The 26,286-nt window shown below is 46.2% G+C and overlaps 3 protein-coding genes across 3 annotated transcripts; all 3 read right to left on the bottom strand.

The window, feature by feature from the left end:
- Window positions 1–6,685: 6,685 nt before the first annotated feature.
- On the bottom strand, window positions 6,686–8,085 carry LOC136661291 (olfactory receptor 5M11-like). The gene is made up of 2 exons (XM_066638415.1): window positions 8,075–8,085; window positions 6,686–7,610 (listed from the first exon to the last, which is right to left on the bottom strand). The coding sequence occupies exons 1-2, from the start codon at window positions 8,083–8,085 to the stop codon at window positions 6,686–6,688; spliced, it is 936 nt and encodes a 311-aa protein (XP_066494512.1).
- A 7,819-nt stretch (window positions 8,086–15,904) lies between these two features.
- LOC136654220 (olfactory receptor 8U3-like) lies at window positions 15,905–16,852 on the bottom strand. Its single transcript, XM_066631153.1, has one exon. It carries the CDS (start codon window positions 16,847–16,849, stop codon window positions 15,905–15,907), a length of 945 nt encoding a protein of 314 aa, XP_066487250.1. The 5' UTR covers window positions 16,850–16,852.
- Window positions 16,853–20,065: 3,213 nt separating this feature from the next.
- On the bottom strand, window positions 20,066–21,016 carry LOC136644526 (olfactory receptor 5AR1-like). The gene has a single exon (XM_066620483.1). It carries the CDS (start codon window positions 21,014–21,016, stop codon window positions 20,066–20,068), a length of 951 nt encoding a protein of 316 aa, XP_066476580.1.
- Window positions 21,017–26,286: the final 5,270 nt, after the last annotated feature.

The raw sequence follows: 26,286 nt of genomic DNA, 5'->3' as shown, positions 1-26,286 counted from the left end.
ACACATCAAAGATTTCAAATAAAAGTCAGGAGAGATATATCATTATGTTTCTGAAACTTTATGTCCTGACCTTCTCAAAGAGGATCCTGCGTAACAAAAAAAGAAGTCAGCTACCACAGCACAGTCATGGTCATTTAATGTTCGTACTGTGATATAGCCAAAATATAGTGGAATTCAGATCTGTAGCTGGTGCAAGTCTGAGGAGAGGACACGGGAGGAGAGGCTGCAGAAAGGTAGGATTCAGCGAATGTCATTGCTGCTGGATCCACCCTCTCCCACAATCTCCATGCCCTGTTCCTCCCCCTCCTCTCCACCCTGTTTTGTCCTGCCTGCCCCTTTTGCCCCCTCCCCACCCCCTGAGACTGAGGACAGGATAGGGAGCACTGCTGCCTCTTGCGGCAGCGTTCCCAAAATGGCCACCAATGGAGTGATCCTCATGATGTTGGCAGCCATTTTGCGATAGTGGTAAAGTCTTCCACTGCCGGAAAGAGCAACAGCTGGCAGCCCAATCCTGCATAGGATTGGCTGTGAGCTAGTAGAACAAATAATGAGGCAGCCCAATCCTAAGGACCCTGATGTCTCCAGAACTAGCATTCTGGCTATGTAGGGTGCTTTAAGGTGGTCACAAACCTTCCTTGGGGTGGGAGGGCGGAGAGCGGGGCCAGGATCTGGCAGTTATGCCGGATCATAACCCCATTTCCTAGCAGCCCGGGGCAGTCCCGGACTGCGTGGATTTGCGCTACCTCTTGAGGTGACGCAGATCTGAGTAATCCCATTGGGGCTGCTGCAGCTTTACCCGGGGTAAGGGGAAATGATTCCCTGGGCTGAGCCACTTGCAGCCCCAGTCCTGCCTTGGATGCAGCACAGGCCCGCTGGCCTACCTACTCTAGGGCAGGTTTGGATTGCGCCCTAAATCTCACAGGTCTTTGGGTGAAAATGCCAAACTTTGATTCTTTGAAGCAGGGGTGTCAAACTTAAGGCCTGTGGGCTGGATGTGGGCCTCAGAAGCAATTTCTCTGGCCGCTATTAGACACGAGCTCTTCCAGCATGATAATTGGGCTCTGTCATATCTTGGAATTATGAATGAGATTTGCACATTTTCTCTTCTGTTATTTGCTTCTAATGAGTGTCTGTGTGAGAACAAAGTGCTTCTTTCTGGCTATCATCTGCATAATGGCATCTCTTCTTGCTTAATGATGTCACTTCCAGCTCAGCAGGTGCCATGAATGCTATTTGGCCCGCTGTGTGAAACGGGTTTGACACCCCTGCTTTGGAGCAACTTCCCCCTCTCTTCACTGGCTTGTCAGACATTTTTCCTTGGAAAATCTCATGACAAGTTACACCTTGCTTTGCCATCCTCTTCAGACCTGCAAACAATGCCAGATCCTGAACCTTCCAGGATCTGAGATACAGGATCACTTGCAGTCACAACAGATGTACTTTCACCCCAGAAATGCAAAGATAGATAAGCTTGGCCATTGGCACCCCTAACCAATGGCTCCCTCAACCACTCTCTTTTGTGTCTCATGTGCAGTCAAATAGATGACATAATTAAGCTGCAATTCTATACACACATACCTGGGATCAGGTCCCACTGAATTTAATTCCGTAGACATAAAATTAATTCTGTAGACATGCATAGGATCATGCTGCTAAGTGTTTTCACCCTCCTTTCCACCCCCTTTTCCTTGGTTTGGTGTGAATGTGTTTGAATCTGAGACTAGAGCTCTGTGTGGGTGGGTGTGGTGCATTGCTTATTTTCTGATTCCAACTTCCTCTCATTGTAAAATTATCCCCTAATAAAGCTGTGTGCTGTTGCACTCCTATTCTTGCCTTTCTCATCTACATTTCACGCCAATCCAGTGAAGTGCCCATTGCATGTAGCTCCCTGCACACCATGATACTCATAGCTCAGAGCATGCCTGGTAGTAAGGTGGGTGAACTCTAAAGCAGGGGTTACCGAGGAAGGACAGGCAGCAGGCTTGGTGTTAAGTGGCTGCTGTTCCTATTTGCTTGCTCTGCTGATTTTTTCTTGCTTGTGTAGCTGGACAGAGCTGATGATGGTGCACCAAAGACACTGTTTGGGGGTGCTACCGCACTAAAGTATCTTGTCTTGTTTAATGTTGCTACAGCATCAAAAACATGGAGAATCTTGTTGAGTGGGGGACAAAGAAAACCTCACTTATGGCCCAATTCTAAACAGTGTGCGCCAGCTCTAGCCCAGTCTGAGGAGGGTGGGAGGAGGTGTGCCGGGGGGGGGGGGGGAGAAAGGTGGGAGGAGGGTGGGACTGGTGTTGCTCAGCTCCGCCCGATCCTGAGCTCCATGTTGTGCCCTGCGGCCCAACATGGAGCTCTCCGATTCTGCAGTTGCTCCAGAGCTGCCATAGAATTGAGTAGCCCCATTGCGGGGTTACTTCCTTTACTTGGGGGAAAGGGATGAATGTCCCTCCTGAGGAGGAGGCAGCAACTTCCCGGGGCACATTGGATGCCCTGACAGCCATTTTCACCACTGCAGCAGCCCCACAGTCCAGACAGATCAGGATTGGGCTGCCTGGCTGCAATCCTATGCACATTTTCCTGAGTAGACACTTTTTTCTGAGTAGACATAGACAGGATTGTGCTGCTAGTGCTTGTGAGTTTTGGGGTGAGGAAAACCCCACTTTGTGGGGTGCATTCTCTACTCTATGCTGAGTTTTACCTATTGGTGCTACATCAAGCAGAGTAACCCCTTCCCTAGTGTCTTGCGGAAAAAAAACCCATCACATCATAAACATTAAGGCAGAGGTTTACATTGTTATTGTTCCACATAAGTTTGTTGGAATACCCTTGCATAGAACATAACGCACAGTCCAATACTAATTAAATCCACCCCCACTCAATCCACCCAATTCTAATTAAATCCAGCATGCACTGTATCCTGCGGGGTGGGGTGAGGGAATCTAGAGGCCTCCTTTTGGTAAGCAAACATTCATTCCCTTGCACTGGTGCAAGCCTTTCCTACCCTGATGGATCTTCTCAAATCTGCACCAGCTATTTTGCTAGCTAAGTCCGAGGAGTATAAGAGAGAGGGAAGGGGAGAGGGAACAGGGTTAGGATCCACTGCAAGCTGGTGCCACTAGAATCCACCTTGTTCCACCTCCCACCCACTCCCTCCCCACCCAAGTGCTCCTCCATTCCTCCCCCTCCCATCCTTTTCTATTAACCACCCACCAGCTTACCTTCATTGCTAGAGGTAGCCAGCTGTGCAGTGGGTTCCCGTCATCATATGACAATTTAAGACAGTGGAACTACATTCCACTATCATAAACAGCTGTGTAACCCTAGTTAGGATCAGGCTGACAGGTTCTTAAATCCTTAGTTAGGCATATGCAGCTGTGCTTACAAAAAAATCAGTCATTGGCTTATGGCACATTGTTCACCTATGTTAACATAGACACATTGTGTATTTGCCTTTAGACATCAAAGGAACAAGAATGCCAACTAGAATTACAAAAGACTAGAATAGAGCTGTTACAGCTGTGGGGGGGGATGGTGGATCTGCCATGTAACTGGCAGCAGACCACTTGTTTAGCCCCCTTCAGGCCATAAATGGCCAAATCAACTTGAAGCCTTGCTTTTTGCTGTCTGTACCAGACAACTCACTATTCTTCTAGTGATTCTTCTAAATCACTGTGGTGATTTCTTTGTCACTCAGCCAATTTGCTTGCACCCAACAGAATGCAATGACATTTGCAGGTGGGGTAGCAAACAAACTTACAAAGACCCAGGTGATTAACAGCAAATAAGGCTTTTACTAGAGATTTTGAAAAAAGCATGAATAAGCAAATATTGCAAAAGAAGTTGTACAGGAACTTTTATAGTAGTCAACAAGAGCAGTTGGGAAATCTCAGTAACAAGCAAAAAATTAATTCCAGCAGAACCTATCTAGATGGTTCCCTAACTCAACCACATTCTAAAACAAGTCCATTTTTTCAGTTCAGATGTCTGGCTCCTCGCATTTCTCCAGCAGACTCCACAGCACTGTTCCGCTGCTTCTCTCTATACTCTCCGATTCACACTATCTGAAATAGACTCTCTCTGGCAACCCCACCACTATTGTAACCAATCAAAAGGGTGGTGACTTAAAGTTTCTATTTTCCCTGCTCATGAAGGGTGCAATCCTAACTTGCACGGGAACAGACAAGCCAGGAGGCTTGCGCTGTTGCCAGCGCAGGATTGTGGCCAGCAGCGGCTTAGCCAGAGGCAAGGGGAAACTCTTCACCTTACCCTTGGGTAAGGGCTGCTGGCCCCAATAGGTCTCCTCGGACTTGCGCCACCTTCTGAGGTGGTGCAAGTCCGAGGAGAGCGGAGCAGCTTGAAGCTGCTCTGTTTTCCCCGGGGATGGGGGTTGGGATCCGGCATAACTGTCAGATCCCAGCCCCGCCTCCCTCTCCTCACCTGCCCATCCGCCCCTGGGGTCGCCCATCGCCCTCCCTCCCCCGCCCAGGAAAGCCTCCTTCCCTCTTCCCTCCCCGCCTGCCCCATGCCTACCTGTCACCCTTGCATCAGCTCATCCAAGCTGACGCAAGGAGCCAGGAGGAAGCCAGTGCTGAGACCTCCATCGGCCTCCACAGGCCAGCGCTTCTGGGAATGCCGGCCTGGGTGCCTCCCACAGAAGTGCAAACATGCTTTACAGCATGTTTGCGACCCTCCCAGGCTGGCCCAAGGGACTTGGGTTGGCCAAACTGCAGTTTTGGATTGCACCCTAAGTTTATTTTGCCCAGGCAGTCTATTTTGAAGCTCTTTCCAGGTGTTGAACTCAAAATTACCCTTTGGGGCTCAAATTGACTACCTACAATGCTAAGAAAAAGGCAACATTTTAACACAAGTACTGTTGGTTCAGGCAAAAACTCTTAAAATCTTCTACCCAGGCTGCTTGCAAGCTAAGGCACAAAAACTCAAATCCAAAGGTTAAGAACAAAGGCAGTTTACTTACAATCTGATGCAGAGTTATACAAACATTTCTCACATCAAGGTTCTTAAAACTAGAAGACCAGGAGCCCTAAAAAGCTGCCCCTGGATGCATGCTAAAACAATAGTTAAAACAGAGATTAAAATACACTCTCCTGTTCTACTAAAGTCAGCAAACAAGAAGCTATATATACATAAGAAGAAATCAGCAAGGGGACACACCCTTTAAAAAGACCATTAAAGGGACCACATAGAATTTCAACATTAAAGAACCAGATACTCAACTAATAACCACTACTCAGTGTTGTCATTCCCCAACAAGTACAGGAACATTTCTAGTTCTTCACAGAAGCATATAAGATCCCAAACCTCTCATGGTTTTCCAGGTCAAGCTCTCACCCAACTTCAGTGATAGCTTTATTTAAGAAACTTGAGCAAACATATTATGTTGATATGAGATAAGCAGGCTTACTTTAAGGTAGTATATATTATATACGAAGGCCAACACAACAGAGAAAGTCAAGATACTTTGGGGTTTTATTAAAATAAAACCAAAAAAAACTTCAGTCAAATGAAATACCTTCCCTATATAAAATTCAGTAACTACAAGGTGATGAAGAGAGAAGGAAAAATATTCATATCTCGAAAAATATTCATCCTTTGTTCATGGCAATGAGATAGGTGACATAAGACAGACTGAAGTGGGTGTCATAATATTAACCACAGCTGGAATTTATAAGTCTATGAACTCTAGAGTTGATATCGAACAGGCATTTTACTAGCTTTAAAGAACTCAACAGATTTAAATTATGTTTTTATTATTATCTATAAAGATGAGGTCATAATTATGCTTGGGTCATAGTGTCAAGTCTTTATGGACAAAAATAACCTAAAAGAAAACTTGTGGGAATGAAAGGCAATTTCTGGAATCAAAATGTTAGGCATGTATCCAGCAAATCTATTTTTATAGACTTTTTATATAATAACTTTTCAACAGAAATGTTCACAAAGTGGTTTACATAGCATAAATATGTATATTCATCATGTATCAAACATCTGTAAGCATTTAAAGTTTTGTTTCCCTTCCCATTTGAACATGGAAATGCGGTGAAAATAAGCTAATTGATGTTTTCCTTAAAAGCATGTGGCTAAAAAGGGTGCAATCCTAACTTGTGCTGGAACAGGCAAGCCAGGAGGCTTGCGCTGTATCCAGAGCAAGATTGTGACCAGCAGCAGCTTAGTCAGAAGCAAGGGGAAACTTTTCCCCTTACCCCTGGGTAAAGGCTGCTGGCACCAATGGGTCTCCTCGGACTTGCACCACCTCCTGAAGTGGCGCAAGTCTGAGGAGAGTGGAGCGGCTTGAAGCCACTCCATTCTCTCCAGGGATGGGGGTTGGGATCTGGCATAACTGCCAGACCCCAGCCCTGCCTCCCCCTCTCCGCCTGCCCACCCCCAGGGCCGCCATCACCCCCCCCAGGAACGCTTCCCTCCCTCCTCCTCCCTGCCCCCTCCACGCCTACCTTTTGTCCTTGTGTTGGCTCATTTGATCCGACGCAAGGAGCTGCGGGGAAGCTGGCACGGAGGCTTCCGTCAGCCTCCGTAGGCTGGCACTTCTTGGAGTGCCGGCCTGGCTTCATCCTGAGGAGGCACAAACGTGCTTTACGGCACATTTGTGAACCTCCCAGACCGGGCGGGCATAGGGCACAGTTAGGATTGCACCCTAAATCAATTACTTCTAACTAAATAATACTTTCCTTGACAACAGTCTCTTTAGGGCACCCTTCACTTCCTTGTTTCTTAGGCTGTAGATCAACGGATTCAACATGGGGATGACCACTACAAAGAACACAGAGACTATTTTACCTTCTTCAAGAGACCGACTGGAAGGACGTCTGATGTACTTTGCAAAAAGCGTTCCATAGAAGACAGTGACAGCTGTCAGGTGTGAACCACATGTGGAGAAGGCTTTGTATCTACCATCTGCAGAGTGAAGCTTCAGGATAGTATAGAGAATGAAAAGGTAGGATGTAAGAATAACAACAAAACTACCGATAAGATTGATACTCATAGAGATCAACATTAGGGTAAACTTGATACGGGTGTCGGAGCAAGAGATATTTAAGAGAGGAGGATCAGCACAGAAAAAGTGATTGAGAACATAGGGGCCACAGAAGGTCAAGTGGAAGGTGAATATGGTCTGTATCGTGGCATCAAAGAAACTGTATGCAGAGGGAGCAGCCACCAGCCAGACACACGTTCTCCGTGACATTTTTGTGGCATAAGACAGTGGACTGCAGATGGCAGCGTACCTATCATATGCCATGGCAGCCAAGATGAAGGACTCTGTGAACAACAATGCAATGAAGAGATAACATTGTATCAGGCATCCTGTGAAAGAAATGCCTTTATAATCTACAAAATTAGCCAACAACCTGGGTGTAACATTAGAGGAATAGCAGATGTCCACAAAAGATAAATTGCTGAGAAAGAAGTACATGGGAGTGTGGAGTTGGGTGTCCATCTTTATTAGGGTGATCATTCCCAGGTTCCACAACACGGTGATGACATAAATGACCAAGAATAGCATAAAGAGAGGAATCTGCAGCTCTTGACGATCTGTGAGCCCCAAAAATATGAAGTCAGGTAACATTGTGTAATTTCTTTCAGCCATTTGTTCATGAGTGATGTCTGCTGTGAAAAAGGAAATCATCAGTGGAAAACTGAGTACAACACAAATAACGTGCTAACTGAAAATCTTATTTCCTGTGGTCAATCTCATCCTTCTGTGCTCTCAAACCTCAGTCCTATATGTTTTTAAATTAGAGCAAGATGAATGCCCCCCCTTTTCTTTGCCTCTCAACCACACAGATTACTTAATGGGTTTTTTGTTTGGTTGTTTTTAAGCAAACCACTTTAAGTGGTGTATGAATGGCAGGAAAGGCAGCACATAAATATTTAAGTACTTCTCTACTTAAAGAAATGGGGAACACCAGATGGTGCCATGAAGGGGATGCACTTCAGGGAGTAAAAACATAAGAAGTGCTTTGTTGGATCAGGTTCAAGAAGCATCTAGTGTCGCATACTCTCTCTTGCAGCTGCCAAGTAAATCCCCCTGAAATCTTACAAGCAGGACATGTTTTCCTTGCCAGCACAGTTACCCGTGGTGGTTTCCCTCCACCATCTGATAATCAGTGTGTTGCCTTCCGTTTTAAGCATATAATAAAATGTATATGTGTTTCTCCTGAAATTGATGCATCACATAATGGGAAATAGTTGAAAAGGTACTATTCTGTTTTCAGTATACTTTATTTGATGTTTGGAGGCTGAGCTCAGATGGACCTGTGGAGATATCCTCCCCCACCACCTTTCACCCTAGCAAACTGTCGAACAATTCATGACAATTAGTGGTGCTTGCTAACATTCACTGCTAGAAGTTTAGCTGTCATGAGGATGACTCCTAAACAGAAAGAGGTACTTTCAATGGCAACACTTCAGAGTTATCTGAGTTGTCTAGATTATTTACCCTTGAAGCTCTGGAACAACATTTGGAATAGAAAGTACATTGGAGAAACAGTGTCCCCAAGGCTCACAGTTTACCTTACCCTGACAATGCTAAACCAAGTAGACCTGCAGCTGTGGGGATTGACACAGCTCTGTGCCCGTCACTTGAACAGGTGAATGCAATGAATCAGTATGCCAGGTACCCTTTACAGCACAACCTGACAACACTATGGATGTGTGGGCTCCCCTCAGAATTGTTACTCTTAACAAAACTCTTTTTTCTTTCATTGAAATTCCTCAGGCATTTTGCCAGAGCAGAAGAGACTGGATATCACTCAAAAATTCACTTTAAGTGAGATCTGATCACAGCTCCATAGAACTCTGGGAAGAAACTGACATCTGGAACTATTCATGGGAGTGTTGAAGGGCATCACCTGCCACTACACACACCCCCCCCACTCCCCATTTGATTAAAAATTTGAAAGTGGCAAACAAAGATGTTTTCCATTGACAAAAAGACAGAAAGAATTGTGGGAAATATCTTCTGAGGCCAAGCCAGACTCTGTTACACTCTTGATATCATAAGGCAGTGGTTCTCAAACTCCTAGGGAGTTTTAGTCCCGCTGTAAGTCCTTGTGGGGAAGGGAGGAGGCAGCGACGCAATCGCCAGGATCAGGTTTCTTTGGAGGGGTTCAGGGGCTTGCTGAGACTTACCACAGCCTGCAGCAAACTTCCGGGGTGCGGGGAGCCACACACCAGCCCCTTCAGGGCTCCCCAACATGCAGAGACAGCAAAATAACTATCGCGACCCACTTCTGGTTTTGCTAACGCAAACTGGAATTGGATCGTGATCATAATTATTTGTACATTCTCCGCATGTTGGGGAGCCCTGTGGAGGCTGGTGTGGCACCCCCGGGAGGCTACTGCAGACTGTAGTAAGTCTCAGCAAACTCTGCACCCCTCCAAAGTGATGTGATCCTGGCTATCAGGTTGCTGCCTTCCCCCCGCCCCTTAAGGGGGCAGAGGCCAGGGCTCTCTGGCCGGGACGTTGTGATGCCCCAGTTTGAGAACCACTGTCATAAGGGTACCACAAGGTCTGAAACATTCCTGCAAATCAGTTGTGACTCCAAGCCCTTTTGTCTGTCTGCTCCTATGGTGGCAACAGCAACCTTTGCTGTTGAAATGGCAACATGGGGGGGGGGAATCTCATTCTGTCCTTCACTGTCATCCCCTCCCTCTCCTTTCCTGGCACCTGAAACACTACTACAATAGCACGCCAGCTGCTTGGAATGGTAACAGTACTCCAAGTGCCAGGGAGAAAGGAAAGGGGGTCTTTTCCTGCCAGCCAAGTGAGTCAGGCAGGGAAGGGGGCTTTTCCTCCAGGTTGGATTACAATCTGATATAGGGTGGCCTGGTACCAACTATTACCCTGCACATTCCTGATCTTGTCTGATCTTGGAAGCTAAGCAGGGTCAGGCCTGGTTAGTACTTGGATGGGAGACCGCCTGGGAATACTGGGTGCTGTAGGCTTATACCATAGACTTTTGAGACTGAAGGTTGCCAACTGGTACCAAACATCCCAAAATCTGAGTCGGCAACATCACTATAAAAGGATGATGACTAAAGAATAGATGCCAGTATGGAAGAATCTCTGAAGTCTCCCACGATTCCAATCTGAAACGAGGCTGGTTCATCCATATCAACCCATGAAGGTTGCTGTGGCCACTTAAGAAATGGATGCAGCTGCTGCTACACTGAATCATAATGTATAACACACAGACACACAGACAGACACAGGCACACAGACACGTACACACACAAGTTTTAGAAATCAAACAGAACCCCATGAAGCCTACCTCAACAAGACAGGAGTCATTGTCAGGCAGAGTCCAAGAGTGCTGCCAGTCAAATGAACAGAAGACTTTATAACCATCTAAGAGCCCAGGGAGAGAGTTTCTGAAATGAGTCTTCTGTTCTAAATGCTGCTCTCAGAGCCTCAAGGGTAAATTCTGAATAATTCTGGGGAATTCTCATGGGTTGCTGACAACGACATTTTTTTTGCTTTCTGCTTATGCAATTGGGTTACATGACTTTATCCAACTACATAAAACTTCAACTTCTTCAACTTTGGGGTCGGAACCCCAATGGGGTTGTGAAGCCTCTGTTGTGGGATTGCAGCAACTTACAGGAACAAAAAAGGTTGGTGATCTCTGGACTAGATCACCACCCAGTAAAGGGGGAGGCATCTGGTGTACCCCTTCAGATGCAAGGAGATAGTGTCCCAGTCCTGCTCAGGTTCTTAGTAATTGTGCTAGAACAGTTTTCACTAGTGCCAGGCTTCATGCTAACTTTTTCTACTCTGTCTAATAAGAATATTTGGTTACAGTGAAAAATGCTGGGAGGGCATTACGGGGTTGGGGAATGGGTGGCCACGGGGTGGGGGTGGTCAGATAGAGTCCTGGGAGCGTGGCTGGATTAACAGTGGGGTTCCATCTATCTATCTATCTATCTATCTATCTATCTATCTATCTATCTATCTATCTATCTATCTATCGAGGTTGTGGCATGAAAAGGTTGAAGACCACTGTCCTAAATTATGGTAACAGAGGGATCACGTGATCCATAGCCCAATCCTATTCTCCCCCCCCCCAGGCAGTGACCGAAACTAGGTCTGGCAGCAGTGACCAGTGTGACTCTAGCTATTCCTTGGGGGGGGGGGGTTTGCATCCTGTAGCTGGACAGGGGTGGGGGGCATGAAGCTGCTACTGCACTATAGCTCACCGAGAGGAAAGTAGGACAAGGGAGCCAAGATTGCTGTCAGCTCAGAGGGTGCTCAAGCAACAGTTACAGTAGTGTTTGCGGGGGGGGGGGGGGCGGGGAGGTGTGGGGAGAAGGAAAAAGGTTAGAAGAGTGGTTCTCAAACTTTTAGCATCAGGATCCACTTTTTAGAATGACAATGTGTCCTGGACCCACCAGAAGTAACATAATCAAGCAAATTAAAATAAACAATTATAAATAATAAAATTAAATTAAAGTAAAACAAATAAATAAAGGGAAGTCAGCCCTGTTCCACCAAGTGAATTTTCTCAGTAGCCAGCCTGCAATAATGCCACCCCCCACAAAAAAATCAGAAAGATTTTCAGCCCTACTCAGTTCAATTTAAGTTCTTATATTTAAACCCTGTCACTCTCAGTACCCACCTAGCTTTACAAGTCTAAAAAAGAAAAAAGAAAAAACTCCACTAACCAGCTCAAGCCTCTCTTTAATGCTTTTATGGGGCTCCGCTGCCTTCTGGAGCATTTGTTGATTTCCACTTTCATCATATAGGGACCATTCTGGTGGCCTTTGCTTGACCTGACCACAAGGCAAGGCACATTTGTTTACTCACGAGTAAGTGCAAATGCATAGCGTGCAGCAGAATCCTAAACCCCCATTTTGGCTGGCACACTCAGGGGTGTCGCAAAAGTGCCGTGAGGCAGGTTTGCATCAACTCAGGAGTCAGGGAGGCCAGCACAAGGAGTTGCATTGCACCAGATCCAGGCCCGGAGAGGTAAGTTTGCATTGGCCGAGCTCGGTTGACGCAGGGGTCAGGGGGCATGGGGAGGGCGGGGAGGAGGCCATTTGGGGTGGGGGTGGGTGGGTGGTGGGCGCTCCCAAAGGTGGGTGGGAAGCGGGAGGTGGGGCCAGGACCTGGCGGTTATGCTGGATCCTGACCCCATTCCTGGGTGTCGAGGAGCAACCTCTGGCTGGTCCGTTCTACTCAGATCTGCACCACCTCCTGAGGTGGTTCAGATCCATGTAGACCCATTGGGACCTGTGCAATGCTACATGGGGTAAGGGGAAAGTTTTCCCCTTGCCTCGGGTTGTGCCACTTCTGGTCCCAAATTTGCGCTGGATGCAGCGCAGGCCTGTCTGCTCCAGCGCAAGTTAGGATTGTGCCTTAGTTTCACTTTCCATAGGGTTGAATACATTCACCAGTATTGAGGGAGAGACTTCCTTCTCGGGTGTTTTGGGTGGGAGCTGAATTCATCGGATCAGGACCATTCTGGTGTTGTTAGATTCCTCTCAGTCTGCCCTTTGCAATGGACTAAGACAAATTCGCCTACTCACAAGGAAACACAGGATATGGCTCAGTTGCACTTTCCGTTTCAGCTATCAGCTTATCAGCTAAAACTTTGCAACCCACCCACAATCAGCTTGTGACCCACAGTTTGAGAAACCCTGGGCTAGAAGAAGTCTGATACCCATCCTGGGTGCTGGCAGGCACAAAAAGATCTTATGTAGTGAAGGAAATAGGAGAGCTTGATGCTGCAGCAGGGGGTCAAGCTTCACAATAGGGTGGAGGAGAGAGAATGCAATAACAAGTGGCCTGTGATACAGGTTGTTATAGACAAAATCCTAACCGCACAATATGGAGGCTTTTGTGGAGCAAGCTCATCTTGGACCATTCTTGTGCATCTTTATGGTCTTTGATGGCCTTATCTCTGGTGGAGATGGCAGTCTTTTATTGTGTAGCCAATCTGAGGGTCGCCCCTTGAGGGTTTCCCCCCCAGAGGTGTTCAAGCAACCAGCCAGTCTCTCCACCCAACCACCATCATGGTCCATTTTGTTGCACTTGTTTTCAAACAGTTCCTGTGCATCGTCCAACTAAGTGCACCCCTTTCAGCCTCCACCCCTTCATGTAACTCAAGCACTTCCGCTAATGATGAAAGGGGGGAAAGGGAGTAAATACTGCTCCCCTGCCCTCTATATATTGTGTCTGCCAAGGGCATCAAGGCTTCCAGGGATCTCTCACTGGCCTTTAGTCCATCACCACCTCTTCATTGTTGACCCCAAGATCACTAGGCTTCGTTTTGGAAGGGGCAGAAAGGAGATCCCCTTTGTCAGTGACCTGGCCCAGTTGCTTAAGTGAACCACCAAGGATAGACTTTAGAGTAGCCATTTTCAACCACTAAGCCATGGCACACTGGTGTGCCATGAATGGTCTGCAGGTGTGCTGCAGGAATTTGGGGAGGGTCATGTATTAGTAGGGCCATTGGGTGATGTGAGTCGTCCCCCCCAACAACAGCATGGTGTGTCTTGTCAATTGTCAGAAACTGGTGGTGTGCCTTGACCATTTTAGCACCTTGCCAGTGTGCCATGAGCAGAAAAAGGTTGAAAATCACTGCTTTATAGCATCAATTTCCCTGACCCCTAAAGAAACATACACACTAAACAGTTCATTATAAAAGGCTTTATTACATATAGTTGTCCAGAGTTGGTAAATAAAGATGTCTCCCACTCTGAGGGGGGGAAGCTCAACAGGGTGAGTAAAGAGTACACACATTTCAAGGCATCAAGAAAACTTCTCTTTAAGCTACTTACTACATCTGCTGTTCTAAAGTCCCTCTGCACAGGATTGTCATTATTCAGTCAGGCAAGTGTGGCTGGGAGCAGGAAAAGACAGACTTGCCCGATCCCTTGTTTATAGTTTGGCCACCCAGTCAAAGCGGGACTCTAATTTTGCTGACTAAAGGTGGTGACATTCAAGTTGGTAATCACTAATTCATTTTTATGACTTGAGCCCACTGTCTATAAAGCATATAATAGTACACATGGTCATTAAAAACAAATTATATGCAATGGAATAAAAAAAAATGGTTTGCAACCTTCAGTCTCGAAAGACTATGGTATAAGCCTACAGCACCCGGTATTCCCAGGTCTCCCATCTAAGTACTAACCAGGCCTAACCCTGCTTAGCTTCCAAGATCGGGCATGTCCAGGGTAACAGTAATAAATGCATGTTAAACAAAACTGATGTTCCTTTTCAGAATGAATATGCTGATGAACACAAGCAACTACCCAGTGTATGACCCCATACCCCAGTTATGCTGCAGCCTGGATTGCTTTTTCCAAGGGCCTTCAGTGATATGCAGTTGAGTGAAACAGTAAACCAGAGAGACACAAGAATTGAAGTAAAGCAATGACAAAAGAATAAACTGTGATTGAAACTGATCAAACCTCTAACAGCCACTAGCAGGGCTGTGAACTACTCGGAACAAACTACGAGTCATGCTGCAGCCAGTGGCACAGCCAATGATCATGTAGCCCGGTGCCAAACTCAAAATGATGCCCTGGAAGTGATGTCACAACCAGAAGTGACATCACGCCCAGGCTTTTTAAAAAGTGAAAATCGGGGGAACACCTGCCTACTCCCCCCAGCAACTCCTCATCCACTTGTTCTGCTGCCTCCCCCCTCCCCAGCCAATGGCATAGCTGCCCCATCTATCTGCTACCTGGGGCCAAAGAAGAATTTGTAGCCCCCTCTTCACGACAAAATCAAATTTAGGGCACAATCCTATGCATGTCTACTCATGTCCTATGCATGTCTACTTATTGGTTAAAGACACTGGTCTGGGGTGAAGAGGGATGGTTATTCTCTCCCTGCTAAATATAAGAGAAGCACCACTTGAAAATGTGCCTCTTTACCCAGTTAGCAGGGTAACTGAATTATGATACATGGAAATGAGAGCTGACTCATATTAACACCTTATTGGTTCCATGCTGTATCATAATAACATCTCATTGGCTCTCAGAACATTCAGTCTCACAGGTCAGTTCTGGGTTTAAAAAATCCACTTTTTGTTCCATAAGGCAGTTGTGTTGTCATTTTCTGGTTAATTGGCCATAACTTTTGATAGAATACAGATATTTCAGTGTAGTTTGTTTCATTGCATTCTGCATTAGATTACCCTTCTGATGATATATATGACATGATGGTGTTATTTGTACATACCAAGGTTTTTGGAATTTTGTCCACTAGTGTCAAGTTCAATTTGTTGCACCCCTAAAGCTTGTTGCCCGGTGCGATTGCTACCCCCTGAACCCTCTTAGCTACACCATTGGCTGCAGCCATATGTGACAAACTGCTGCCGGCATTTCTCCAAAGCTTCCTCAGAAGGGACAAGCGGGAAGAGTGTGCCTAACCTTCCCCTTCCAGTTGTTTTTCCTCTAAATTCTTTCACTGTTCTTCAAGCCCATCTTCAATGTGAACTGGAAGACATGGCAGCGAACGGAATGTTACTTGAAATGCTACAGCATTCCCCCACTTACCTGGCTCCATGGTTCACTATCATCACCTTGTTCTCCTGCCCACTACTGCTGCAACAACCTCTTCCACTTCCTATGGTTTGGGTTATCCTGCAGGGAAGTGTCTACATCGGAATGCACCAGGTTGGAGGAAGATTGGGGCTGAGGGAGCAGCAGAAGCCATAAGTAATGAAGACAGCAAGAAAGGGCAGAAGTGAAAGGTGCCAGTATCATGTGATTGATGGGTATATGTGACAGTTTAATTTAGTGTTTTCTCATACATCTGCTTGTCACCAAAATGAACTTCTCCAGATGCGCATCACTTTCTATTAATTTTCCTTGCTGCACCTAATTAAAATTGGAGCAGATATGTTTCTAAATTGATTCATCGGAAAACAACCATAATTTTTTCTGCTGTTCTTTTAAGAGCATCTTTTACCTCCTTGTTTCTCAGGCTGTAGATCAGGGGATTCAGCATAGGAATCACTACAGTGTAGAACACAGAGGTTATTTTATCAATTGCTAGAGCGTGATTTGTACTAGGTTGCAGATACATAAAGATCAGAGTCCCATAGAAGATGGTGACAGCTGTCAGGTGAGAGGAACAGGTGGAGAATGCTTTGTGTCGGCCTTGAGTGGATCGGATTCTCAGGATGGCAGAGAAGATAAAAGTGTAAGAGATGAGAACAATGAGAAGGGAGGATGTATCAAAACCAGCAAAAACATAAATCAGCATCTGCTTGGTGCTTGTGCTGGAACATGAAAGGGCTAAGAGTGGGAGGTCATCACAGTAGAAATGATTAATCACAGTAGCAGAGCAGAAGGACAAACGAAAAGTAGCTATTGTGTTCAACAGGGCCACCCAAAAGCTGTATATATAAGGTCCAGCAACCAACAGCATGCAGACTCTCTGAGACATGATGGTCTGATAATGCAGTGGCTTACAGATGGCCACATAGCGGTCAAATGCCATCACTGCCAGCAGGAAACACTCCGTGATCATGAAAGTGAAGAAGCAGCCAAGCTGCGCTGCGCACACATAGTAGGAAATGGTTTTCTTAGCTGCTAAAAAGTTTGCCAGCATTTTAGGAACAATGACAGAAGAATAGCAAAGATCCACAAAAGCCAAATGGCTGAGGAAGAAGTACATGGAGGTATGGAGGTAGGCATCAGTCCTGATTAAAATGATCATTCCTAGATTTCCCATCACAGTGATCACATAGATGAGGAGGAAGACTACAAAGAGGGGAACCTGCAGGTCTGAGCGGTCAGTGATTCCAAACAGAATGAACTCCTTCACTGTGATCGTGGTGTCATTGACACCTGCCATTTATTTCTTCACACTCCCTCTGCTTCAAGGAGGATATGACTGAATCAGAAAAGCAACTCGTCTGTTTGATGAGCAGCACCTTACACACAGTACTTCTTTAGCATTAAGAAGAAAGGTGCACCTATGTGGAGGGATGACTCTCAGGAAGTCACCTGGACATTCTTTCTTGTGCTTTGTGATATTGAAATGGAGCAGTGAGTATTTAGATGCTGATGAGGTACACATCCTTCACTAATTATATCATCACCACCTGAAAAATATTATTGGAGAAAAGTTATTAATTGTTTTTATTTTTGCTGAGTGTAAAGGTGTTTTATATTTTTCATGGTATCTACCCTCACAACCATTAATGTATGAAGGAGCCTAGGCAGAGAAAATGTTTCCTGCCCAGGCTACAGAGTAACTCCCATAATCATGGAGGTGGATCTCCAGGATCCAAAACAAACTGTGTCTTCTGCAGCACAGGGATTCTTTGGGATGATGCCAATTTCGGCCAAATGGATTTCCGCGTTTAGAAAGAAGCACAGCATATGTGACATCTTTTATACAAAACAGGGCAATGTTCAAATGGAGAGACATCATGAAGTTATACTCACCAGAGAGTCCAAGATGGCTGCAGCTTCTTTTTCACTTGGGGGCATTCCTGGGCTTTTTGTCACTTAATGTATGAAACGTCCTTCAACAGCATCCTGTTCTTGCCAGCTACACAGTTTTCATAGGACAGCTTCAACCAGAGACCAAATGCTATTCACATTCAGTACAATGGATTCTAGAATACAAGCAACCTGCTAATCTTTCCTGAAAAGATAGACACAAAGCAGTAAGGTGACACTCAGCAGAATTATTATTTTGTTTCACCGAATATCTTACTCCTTGTTGCATAAAATAAAGGATTTTAAACTGTCATTCTGAGACACCTAGCAGTTAACAAACATCTCCATTCTAGTGAGGGGTTTTTGCCCCCACTCTGAATCTTGCCCATCTGATACTTCCATAAAGAGAGTCCGTTTGGCAGTCCGTGGAACAAGAACTGATGTAACAAGCTTCCTGCATAAGCCAGAGGTATTTATTTGTATCTGGATGTCTCTAGCAACTGGCTCCCAAAGGTGTCTAGAGCAGATTTGAGAGAGCTCCAAATTGGCTGATAATGTAAACAAGGAAGCATGTAATTGGGAAGAGAAAAATCAAACTGTCCTGGGTTCAGTGCTGTTTGATAGGAAAAAAGTCTATATTTAGCCCAAAACATTTGGTTTGAATGGAAACCACATGTACATAGTAAAATTAGAATATGCGCAGACATCATGCACTCTGGAGTATGGGAATGTTCTGGGCTAGGAGAACAGGGAACAACAGGCCCAACCTTTCACTTCATATAGCCTCTTTGCAGGTTTCCATGAGGCTGAGGCCATCTGTAGACTCTCAGATGATAATCCACTCATGAACATTTTATTGTCCTGGTTTTCTAAGTGGCTGTGAGAAGTAAAATATCTGAGTAGTGGGGCTCAAGCATGGACAGTACGTGACCACTACGTCCAGTGGTGTCACTAGGGTGGTGTGGGTGGTGCAGCCTGCCTGCCTACTGTGCGCTTGTGCATGGGAGAGAGCGCATCCTGCGCTGCCCACTCCCTGCCAGGTGCTCCCTGGCAAGGGGGCAGCGCGCCTCCCTGCCTTGCTGCCCGCCACAGCCGCAGCTGTGCTGCCTGCTGCAGCCTCTTCCAGGGCCCCTCTAGAGAAGGGGCAGAATTGGGGGGAAGAAGAACCAGAGGGAAGATCAGGTCTGGTGGGGGGGGGGTGGAGATGGTGGCAGACTCTGCCACTGAATCTTATGCTGCCTCCCAGCTTGCAGATCACTCCATACAGTGGTGTCACTAGGGTTTGCCTCACCTGGTATGGGAGGCCAGCATTTCACCCTTATGATGGACCTCCTCCCATGCAGTGGGCAGGGCAACACCAGGCAACACTGATATACCTTTGCCCCAGCCCTGCTCTTTTTTTGGCTCTTTTTTTTATAGAATAGAGGTATTTCAACACGGTTTGTTTCATTTTATTCTGCATGAAATTACACATTCATTGATATAACATGATGGTATTATTCGAAAATACCAAGTTTTTAAAAATTTTGGCCGGTAGTGGTGTCACCCCCCCCCCATGAACATCACCTGGTGCAGCCCCTAGTGGCCCCACTGCTTACATGGGCCTTCTTGTTCTGTGCCAACAAAATAGTTGGTACAACTTCAAGGAGAGATATTGAAGCTGCATCAACAAACATTCCTTTACCCTGAGGAGATGTCAGCAGCTGTCCCAGCCCCATAAGATGCAGCCACAGCCATTTTGGCACTGCTGCTCCTCTGGGTACCACCAGGGCCATAGGATTTTCTGGACTGCGCATCTGTAAAACAAGTTGTCCCCCTCCCAGACATTTCTTTTAGGCTGAAGTAAATTTGGGGAATGGGGTGAAGAAAATTTATTAAAATTTTCTGGCAAAAGTTATATTCATTCATTTTTCCAAAATTCCCAGTTTTTGACACTGTTAAGTTGGGCTGCTTTCAGAGGTGTAAAAGTATTGAATTTGGTAAACTGCTTCTTTAATATAATTAACTCAAAATTCAGACATAAGCTTTAATTTTTTTTCCCAGTGGAAACCTCTCAAGTTAATTTAACTCTTCAGAAAGTTATACCAAAGGACTAATATGCTGCCAAATACATGATTCAATTAGCAAAGGATGTGAAATATATTTGACGTGCTGAGGTTGTGTGGTGCCAGATGCGTGTGCAGCGCTGGGCAATATTGTTGTAATCTTCAAAAGATGACAGAGATATGTCGTAGTCACAGCACTGAAATTGGAATTGAGTCATGAATCAAGTTCCGAGTTTCCCCCCTTGACTCGAGTTGCCCACAGGTCATAATGGGCGGCTGTCATGACTCCTCCAGGGCCATCTTTTGAGTCTGAGTCTTTTCGAGAACCAAGTGGCAAAAAAAAGTGGCAAAAAAAAAAAAAAAGCAAGCACACACACAAAAAAGAGTTGCAAGCACACACAAAAGCAATTTTGGCGTGAGTCTATTTGAGACTTTTCATTTTTAGGGTAAAACCCCCCGAGACAGTTACCAATTTTTTACATGTGTGCCTTGAGTCTGTGCAATTCATGAAAAATGTGTGTTTTCATGACTTGAGTTTGAGTCTTCCAAGTCGTGACCCATCCCTTCAAACTGACATCTCACAGTTTTGGCACCTGAAGAAAGATTTTTTTGCTTAGTTTTTTCTTCAGAGTTTTTTTCACCTCCTCATTTCTCAGACTGTAGATGACAGGGTTCAGCATAGGAATCACAATGGTGTAGAAGACAGACACTACTTTGTCTTGCTCCACAGCCTCAAGTCCTCCAGGTTGCACATACATGAATGTCAGTGACCCGTAGTACAGTATGATGGCTGTCAAGTGTGAGGCACAGGTGGAGAAGGTCTTGCGCCTACCTGTAGATGATCGCATCTTCAAGATGGTGGAAACAATGTAAGAGTAGGAAATGAGAACAATCACTGCATTGCCCACAACAACGAAAGTGGAGAGGACGTAGAGTACCACTGTGGAAATATAGTTGTCTGAGCAGGAAAGTCGTAGCAAGGGAGGAATGTCACAGAAGAAAGAGCTGATTTCATGGGGGCCACAGAAAGACAACCTAAAGGTACCACTAGCATGGACAATGGCATTTACAAGCCCCACCAGGTAGCACCCGGCTACAAGCTGGAGACAGATCTTTTTGTCCATGCTGACTGAATAAAGCAGAGGGTTACAAATGGCAACAAAGCGATCGTAAGCCATGGCAGCCAGAAGGTAGCACTCTGTTGTGGCAAAGAATGTGAAGAACCACAGTTGAGCTGCACATGCATTGTATAAAATCACCTTCCTGTCTGTAAGGAGATCGTACAGTAGCCTGGGAAGGATGATGGAGGAGTAACATACGTCAACGAAGGACAGGTTGCTGAGGAAAAAATACATTGGAGACTGCAGGAGGGGATCAGTCTGAATCAGCAGAATCATACCCAGATTCCCCATCAGAGTCAGCAGGTAAATAAATAGGAAGAGAAGGAACAGGAGTATTTCCACTTCAGAACAATCTGAGAATCCTAAGAGGACGAATTCAGACACTTGGGTCCCATTCACCTCTTGCATGGTTCCAGTCAGATTAACCCAGAGCCAGGAATAAGATCTAAATCCAGAATAAAGTTCCATCAGTAATGGTGCAGACTCTAATTCACATTGAAAAACTGAGGTCATTCATGTTTTGGTGAATGAATAAAAACAGGATTTTTTTCTAGTTATATTTACTGCTATAGTCTGAAAGAGTTTTTAAAAGCAATTTTTCATGACTCTTAAGCACATTGTTGTATAGTTCAAATCAGTCTCATAGGGATGTGCCCAGTTGAAGGTTGTTGATGTGTACATTTAATAACCAGTAGCCATATTAGAAAAAAAGGATGTTAATTCTCTAGATTAGTGTTTCTCAAACTGTGGGTCAGGACCCACTAGGTGGGTCATGATCAACTTCAGATGGGTCCCCATTCATTTCAATATTTTATTTTAATATATTAGATGCTACCATGGTATGTGACTACATTTGGGGAAATGTTACAGACCAGTACTTTTAACAAGCTACTATGTATATTCTTTTAACAATGATAGTAAATGGGACTTACTCCTGAGCAAGTGTGGGTAGGATTGCAGCCTAGAATTGTTAAAAATTTTCCTGCTTGATGATGTCACTTCCAGTCATGACATCATTTTCAGTGGGTCCTGACAGATTCTTATTCTAAAAAGTGGGTCTTGGGCTAAACGTTTGAGAACCACAGCTAGAACATAATGAGGGGGAGAGATTCCTCAGCTATCTGTGACCATTCAATGTGACATCCTCAGCAAGTGTTCAAGTTGTGCAGTGCCTTACACCTCATTGTATATTTGTGTGCACTGGAGGGGGTTCTCAGAGACTCAACCACGAGACCATTGCTCCAGGCTGAAGGCTTGGCAATGAGAGTTGTAACTTGTGACTCTGGGTGCTGATTCACACAATATATCTGTAGCCCATGCAAGCAGCTTCCTGCCTCTTTGCCCAGGTATGCACTCTTTCAAGAATTGGTGTAATATGGGAACCAGGCAGCAGTGGGCCACCTACAGATATGGGATGTTTTCCCACAACTTTCCCACATTACCAACTTAGATCCAGGCCACATGTTACTCACAATGATGTCACTCACAAAAGACACATAATGATGTCACTAAAGGCTTGCATTTACCTGTGTGTTGTGACCATGCAGGGACATGTGTCAAATTAAGCCTGGGGTACAGAGATAGAGGCAATTTGCCTCTGTGCCTTTTTCCTGCCAGAAATTGCACTCTTGAAGCAGCTATTTAACCCTTAAAGTGCTGTTTGCTACAATGGCACTGTAAGGTTAAAGAACTGCTTTGAGGGCATGATTTTCCATAGGATGTAACATGTAGTTTAGGCAAACAGGAGGCAGTGGCTGCTGCTGCTCCTCCTCCTCTCACTGCCTCACCTCCACTCCAAAGTTGCATTAGATACACTAGCAGGTGAGTGCAAGAAGGAACTGCAGCTGCTGCCCCCTCATTCACTCACTTGACCTCTCTTTCCCTCTGGGCCCAATCCCCACTGTGGGAAGATGGAGACCAGTGCTCTGGAGAAGCACCACAGCAGCAGAGAGCCTCATGCCGGGGTGCAGACCCCAGCAGGTGTCTAACCATAACAACTCTCCATGCCCACCATCTCCTAGTTCACTCATCATACTTGCCATCACTACAAGTTCACATGAAGGTTAAGTTGGGACTGGCCATGTATGGGAGGGAGGGAGGAAAGTATCAAAACCATGGGTGACATTGAGAGCCTGCATTATTTACGTTCTAAAATATTAATGGTGTTATCCATGTTAGTCATGACCTGCTTTTGAAGCCATTTCCTTTACCACTGTAACCTGGATTCAATTATTTCAGAACTATGGAGTTAGAGGAGCTGGGCTTTCAGAGATCTGGTTTTAAGCTGGTTTTAGTGGCAGATGCAAGGACTCGTGCAAGGAAAGCGCCCTACAGGTAGACCACAGCTGCGATACAAGGACATCTGCAAGAGGGATCTGAAGGCCTTAGGGATGGACCTCAACAAGTGGGAAACCCTGGCCTCTGAGCGGCCCGCTTGGAGGCAGGCTGTGCAGCATGGCCTTTCCCAGTTTGAAGAGACACTTTGCCAACAGTCTGAGACTAAGAGGCAAAGAAGGAAGGCCCATAGCCAGGGAGACAGACCAGGGACAGACTGCACTTGCTCCCAGTGCGGAAGGGATTGTCACTCCCGGATTGGCCTTTTCAGCCACACTAGACGCTGTGCCAGAACCACCTTTCAGAGCACGATACCATAGTCTTTCGAGACTGAAGGTTGCCAATACAATAGTGGCAGATTTGGGGTTCCGTTTTTGCAAAACTCACTGCAAATTATTATAGCAGAAGTCTTGGGTCGATCCAAAGGGTTTGGAAGTGCCTCTGGGCTCTACTGAACTGCTCTAGGCTTCAAGAGCACCTGCTTGGATGTAGTGGCATCGCTAAGAGCAGCCCAGTCCTCCCCTCCCCACTGTAGTATACAGGTACCCCAAAATGGGCAATATGCTATGGCACCCAGAGCAGAGACGTTGTGATGTCACATGACTTCTGGGTTCTCCTGCAAGAGGAAGAGGTGTTGGCAGATTTGTGACCTGGCTGCCACTCCCCATTCCTTCTTCTTTGGAGGCTCTTATGACAAGAGCCTCCAAAGGAGGTGGCAGCCAGATCGCAAAGCTGTGAAACATGAAGAGTAGGAGGTGGAGGCTTTGTGACTCAGACAGATCAGGAAGGGGTATCACCCTTGCTTGGCCTCTGTCATCTTCAGCCTCTCCAAGCCCACCCGCTTGACTGAGTTGCTTCTTTGATGAAGATTCTTTAAAACTCTGGAGCGCAAACAGCATGAGAAATGTGTGCAAGGACAGTATCCTTTCCAGTCCCGCCAGACACACTCCCCCTTTCTCCTTGGACTTGCCCAGCTATATAGCTGGCAGAGGCCTGAAGAGACCATATGTGATTAAAGGGTTTATGGAGGCACAAAGGCAAAATATTTTTCCTTGCTTCTACCAAGTCTCCTGATCCCCCTTCCACCATAGCATATTGCCCATTTGGGGGCACCTGCATGCTATAGTGGGGGGGGGGGATGACGACGAGGACTGGGCTGTAGGTTTTTTACTAGCTTTTTCCCTTTCTTTGAAGTTTTGATGACAAGGTAATAATGTCTCTTATTAATGTGGGTGTGTATGTGTGTTAGTTTACTAAACTGTGGTGCAAAGCATTAGTTGGATCCTTCCTCCTAGTCTTGAACAAAGGAATCTATGGCTCCTATTCCAAATTCCCCATTTTTCTGTTCTTTTGAATAACCTCCAGCACGTGACTTCCCACAGGGCAGGCCCAAGACCTCCCAGTATTTGAGGTGGTGCCCAAATGCCAAGCCCCCACTGCTATTCCCCTTCCCTGGATTGGAAAAGGGTGAGGGGGGTGGAGCAGAAAAGCAACTATGGAGGAGAGTAGAACGGTGGATACAGTATCGCGCTCTAGCCCACCGCTTTCCTCTCCTCCACACTTCTTCCACTCCTTTCTCCTCTTCCTTTTCTGATCCAGGGAGGGGGACAGGGAGCAGTGGAGGCTAATGAGCTGGTGCAGTTGGGTGCCCCCAGTCCGTTCCTCTGTCAGCCTCATGGATGAGCCAGCCCTGCCCTCAGAACTTCCAAATGAGAAGATAGAAATCAAATGTAAAGCTGTCAGAAAACCATTTTGGAGGCTATTCTACAAAGGCCCATGAAGAGTTCCTTACCTTTTATTCCAGGTGAAACCAAAAGATTAACAATGCAAATGCAGGTTAAACACGTGTCTCTTACTTTCGCAGCAATGGACATGATGCGTCCACTTGGTAAAGGCTCCTAAATCATCCTCTTCTGATCGTATCCATGTCCCACTGAAGCTTATTGTCGTAATCATTCAGTTTCAGATTGTCCAGGCCAAGAATGGAAGGAAAAAGGGAATGACTCTTGACTTCCAGAAGTGATCAGGGCTTTTTATCTTAGGCTGTAGAAGTCTTATGAGGATTCATAACAGCACATGTGCTTTGTGGAACTAATTAAAGGCACAATCCTATCCACAAGACACAAAGGTGTAACACCAGGTATGCTGGCTCAATGACAGCCCCACTGGTGCAGAAGCCCCTTTGATGCACCAAAGAAGCCAGCATGCATCTCAAGCCAGTGAGCAGATGTGAACGATGCTGCTGTGAAGTCCTCCTTACTCTTCTCCTTGCACCCCATAGGCAGCTCTCCCATAGAGAGATACCTCTATCTTAGGATAGAGACGCCAAGGGACACCTATAACCTCCCTGCCTGCAGTGACCAATGAGAGGCTAGCGGCTGCTCAGCCAGGCTGCTGACCTGCCTTATCCAGCCAGGCCCCTGTGGCCTTGCAAACTCCATGGCAGACAGTGAACCAGCGAGTGCAACCCGACCTTACTGGCAACTGTTGCTTGGCTGTCTGTTGTGCAACTCACAGTGGGTGGAGATGGATGGCAAGCTCACTTGCGTGTTTCTCTTTCAATTGCTGCTCTTTTACTGATACAGTTCAATAAAAGACTTGATCATACACTTCTCATTGTCAGCAGGCGGAAACCCCTGTATCTTCCCAGCCAGTCCCAGGGAAAGATGTGGGGTATGCAGGGCCCAAGCCTAGAGCCCCAAGGGGGGTAGTTCACAGATGTAGTGGGCCCATGGTTCCCCTGCAGTGGGCCCATGTAGTGTCCCCTGCAGGTGCAGGGGGGACAAGGAGGGCCACACAACCACGGGCTTGCTGTCTCAAGTGTCCAAGACAATTCCTGAGAGCTGGGCATGGGCAGAAGGCTCCATATGCACCACGTCACACAAAGGCATAAATGAACAAGTGGGCCACTGCAGCAGGTGCATTATGGCATATGGAGGTCCACAGATCAGCCCAGGCACAGTCCCCTGGCAGCAGGATACCCCTGCCCAAGGGAGATGCAGTGGCCAATGTCAGACACCCAGGTGCCCGTCACACACCTGCGAATGTATCAGTGGCATAGGCAAGAAGGCGTGGGAGGACACAGCCTAGGGTACTATGCCTTAAGGGGTTCCAATTCACACTCCGGCAGTGGATCCCAAGACAGGTGGGTGTCCAGGATGGTGTCTTAGTCATGAGGAGGCTGTGCACAGGCTCCCCACACATCAAACCACCTCCTATATGGCCCCAGGGAGTGTTCTGGGCATCTGTCTCCCTGGGGAATCTTATTAATTTTTGTGCCCCTGAGGGCCAGATCCCTTGGCTATGCCACTGTAGTGTGTCCAGACCCTGACCCTGAGTCAGGA

This window comes from Tiliqua scincoides, chromosome 1, assembly GCF_035046505.1.
Source record: "Tiliqua scincoides isolate rTilSci1 chromosome 1, rTilSci1.hap2, whole genome shotgun sequence".
In the NCBI taxonomy this organism is placed as follows: domain Eukaryota; kingdom Metazoa; phylum Chordata; class Lepidosauria; order Squamata; family Scincidae; genus Tiliqua; species Tiliqua scincoides.
Note: the sequence above shows the minus strand (reverse complement) of the source record. Positions and strands in the feature narration are given on the sequence as shown.

What these genes read in the sequence shown, in the direction of transcription:
- LOC136654220 (XM_066631153.1), bottom strand. Translation starts at nt 16,849, where the DNA reads ATGGCAGGTGTCAATGACACCACGATCACAGTGAAGGAGTTCATTCTG.
- LOC136644526 (XM_066620483.1), bottom strand. Translation starts at nt 21,016, where the DNA reads ATGCAAGAGGTGAATGGGACCCAAGTGTCTGAATTCGTCCTCTTAGGA.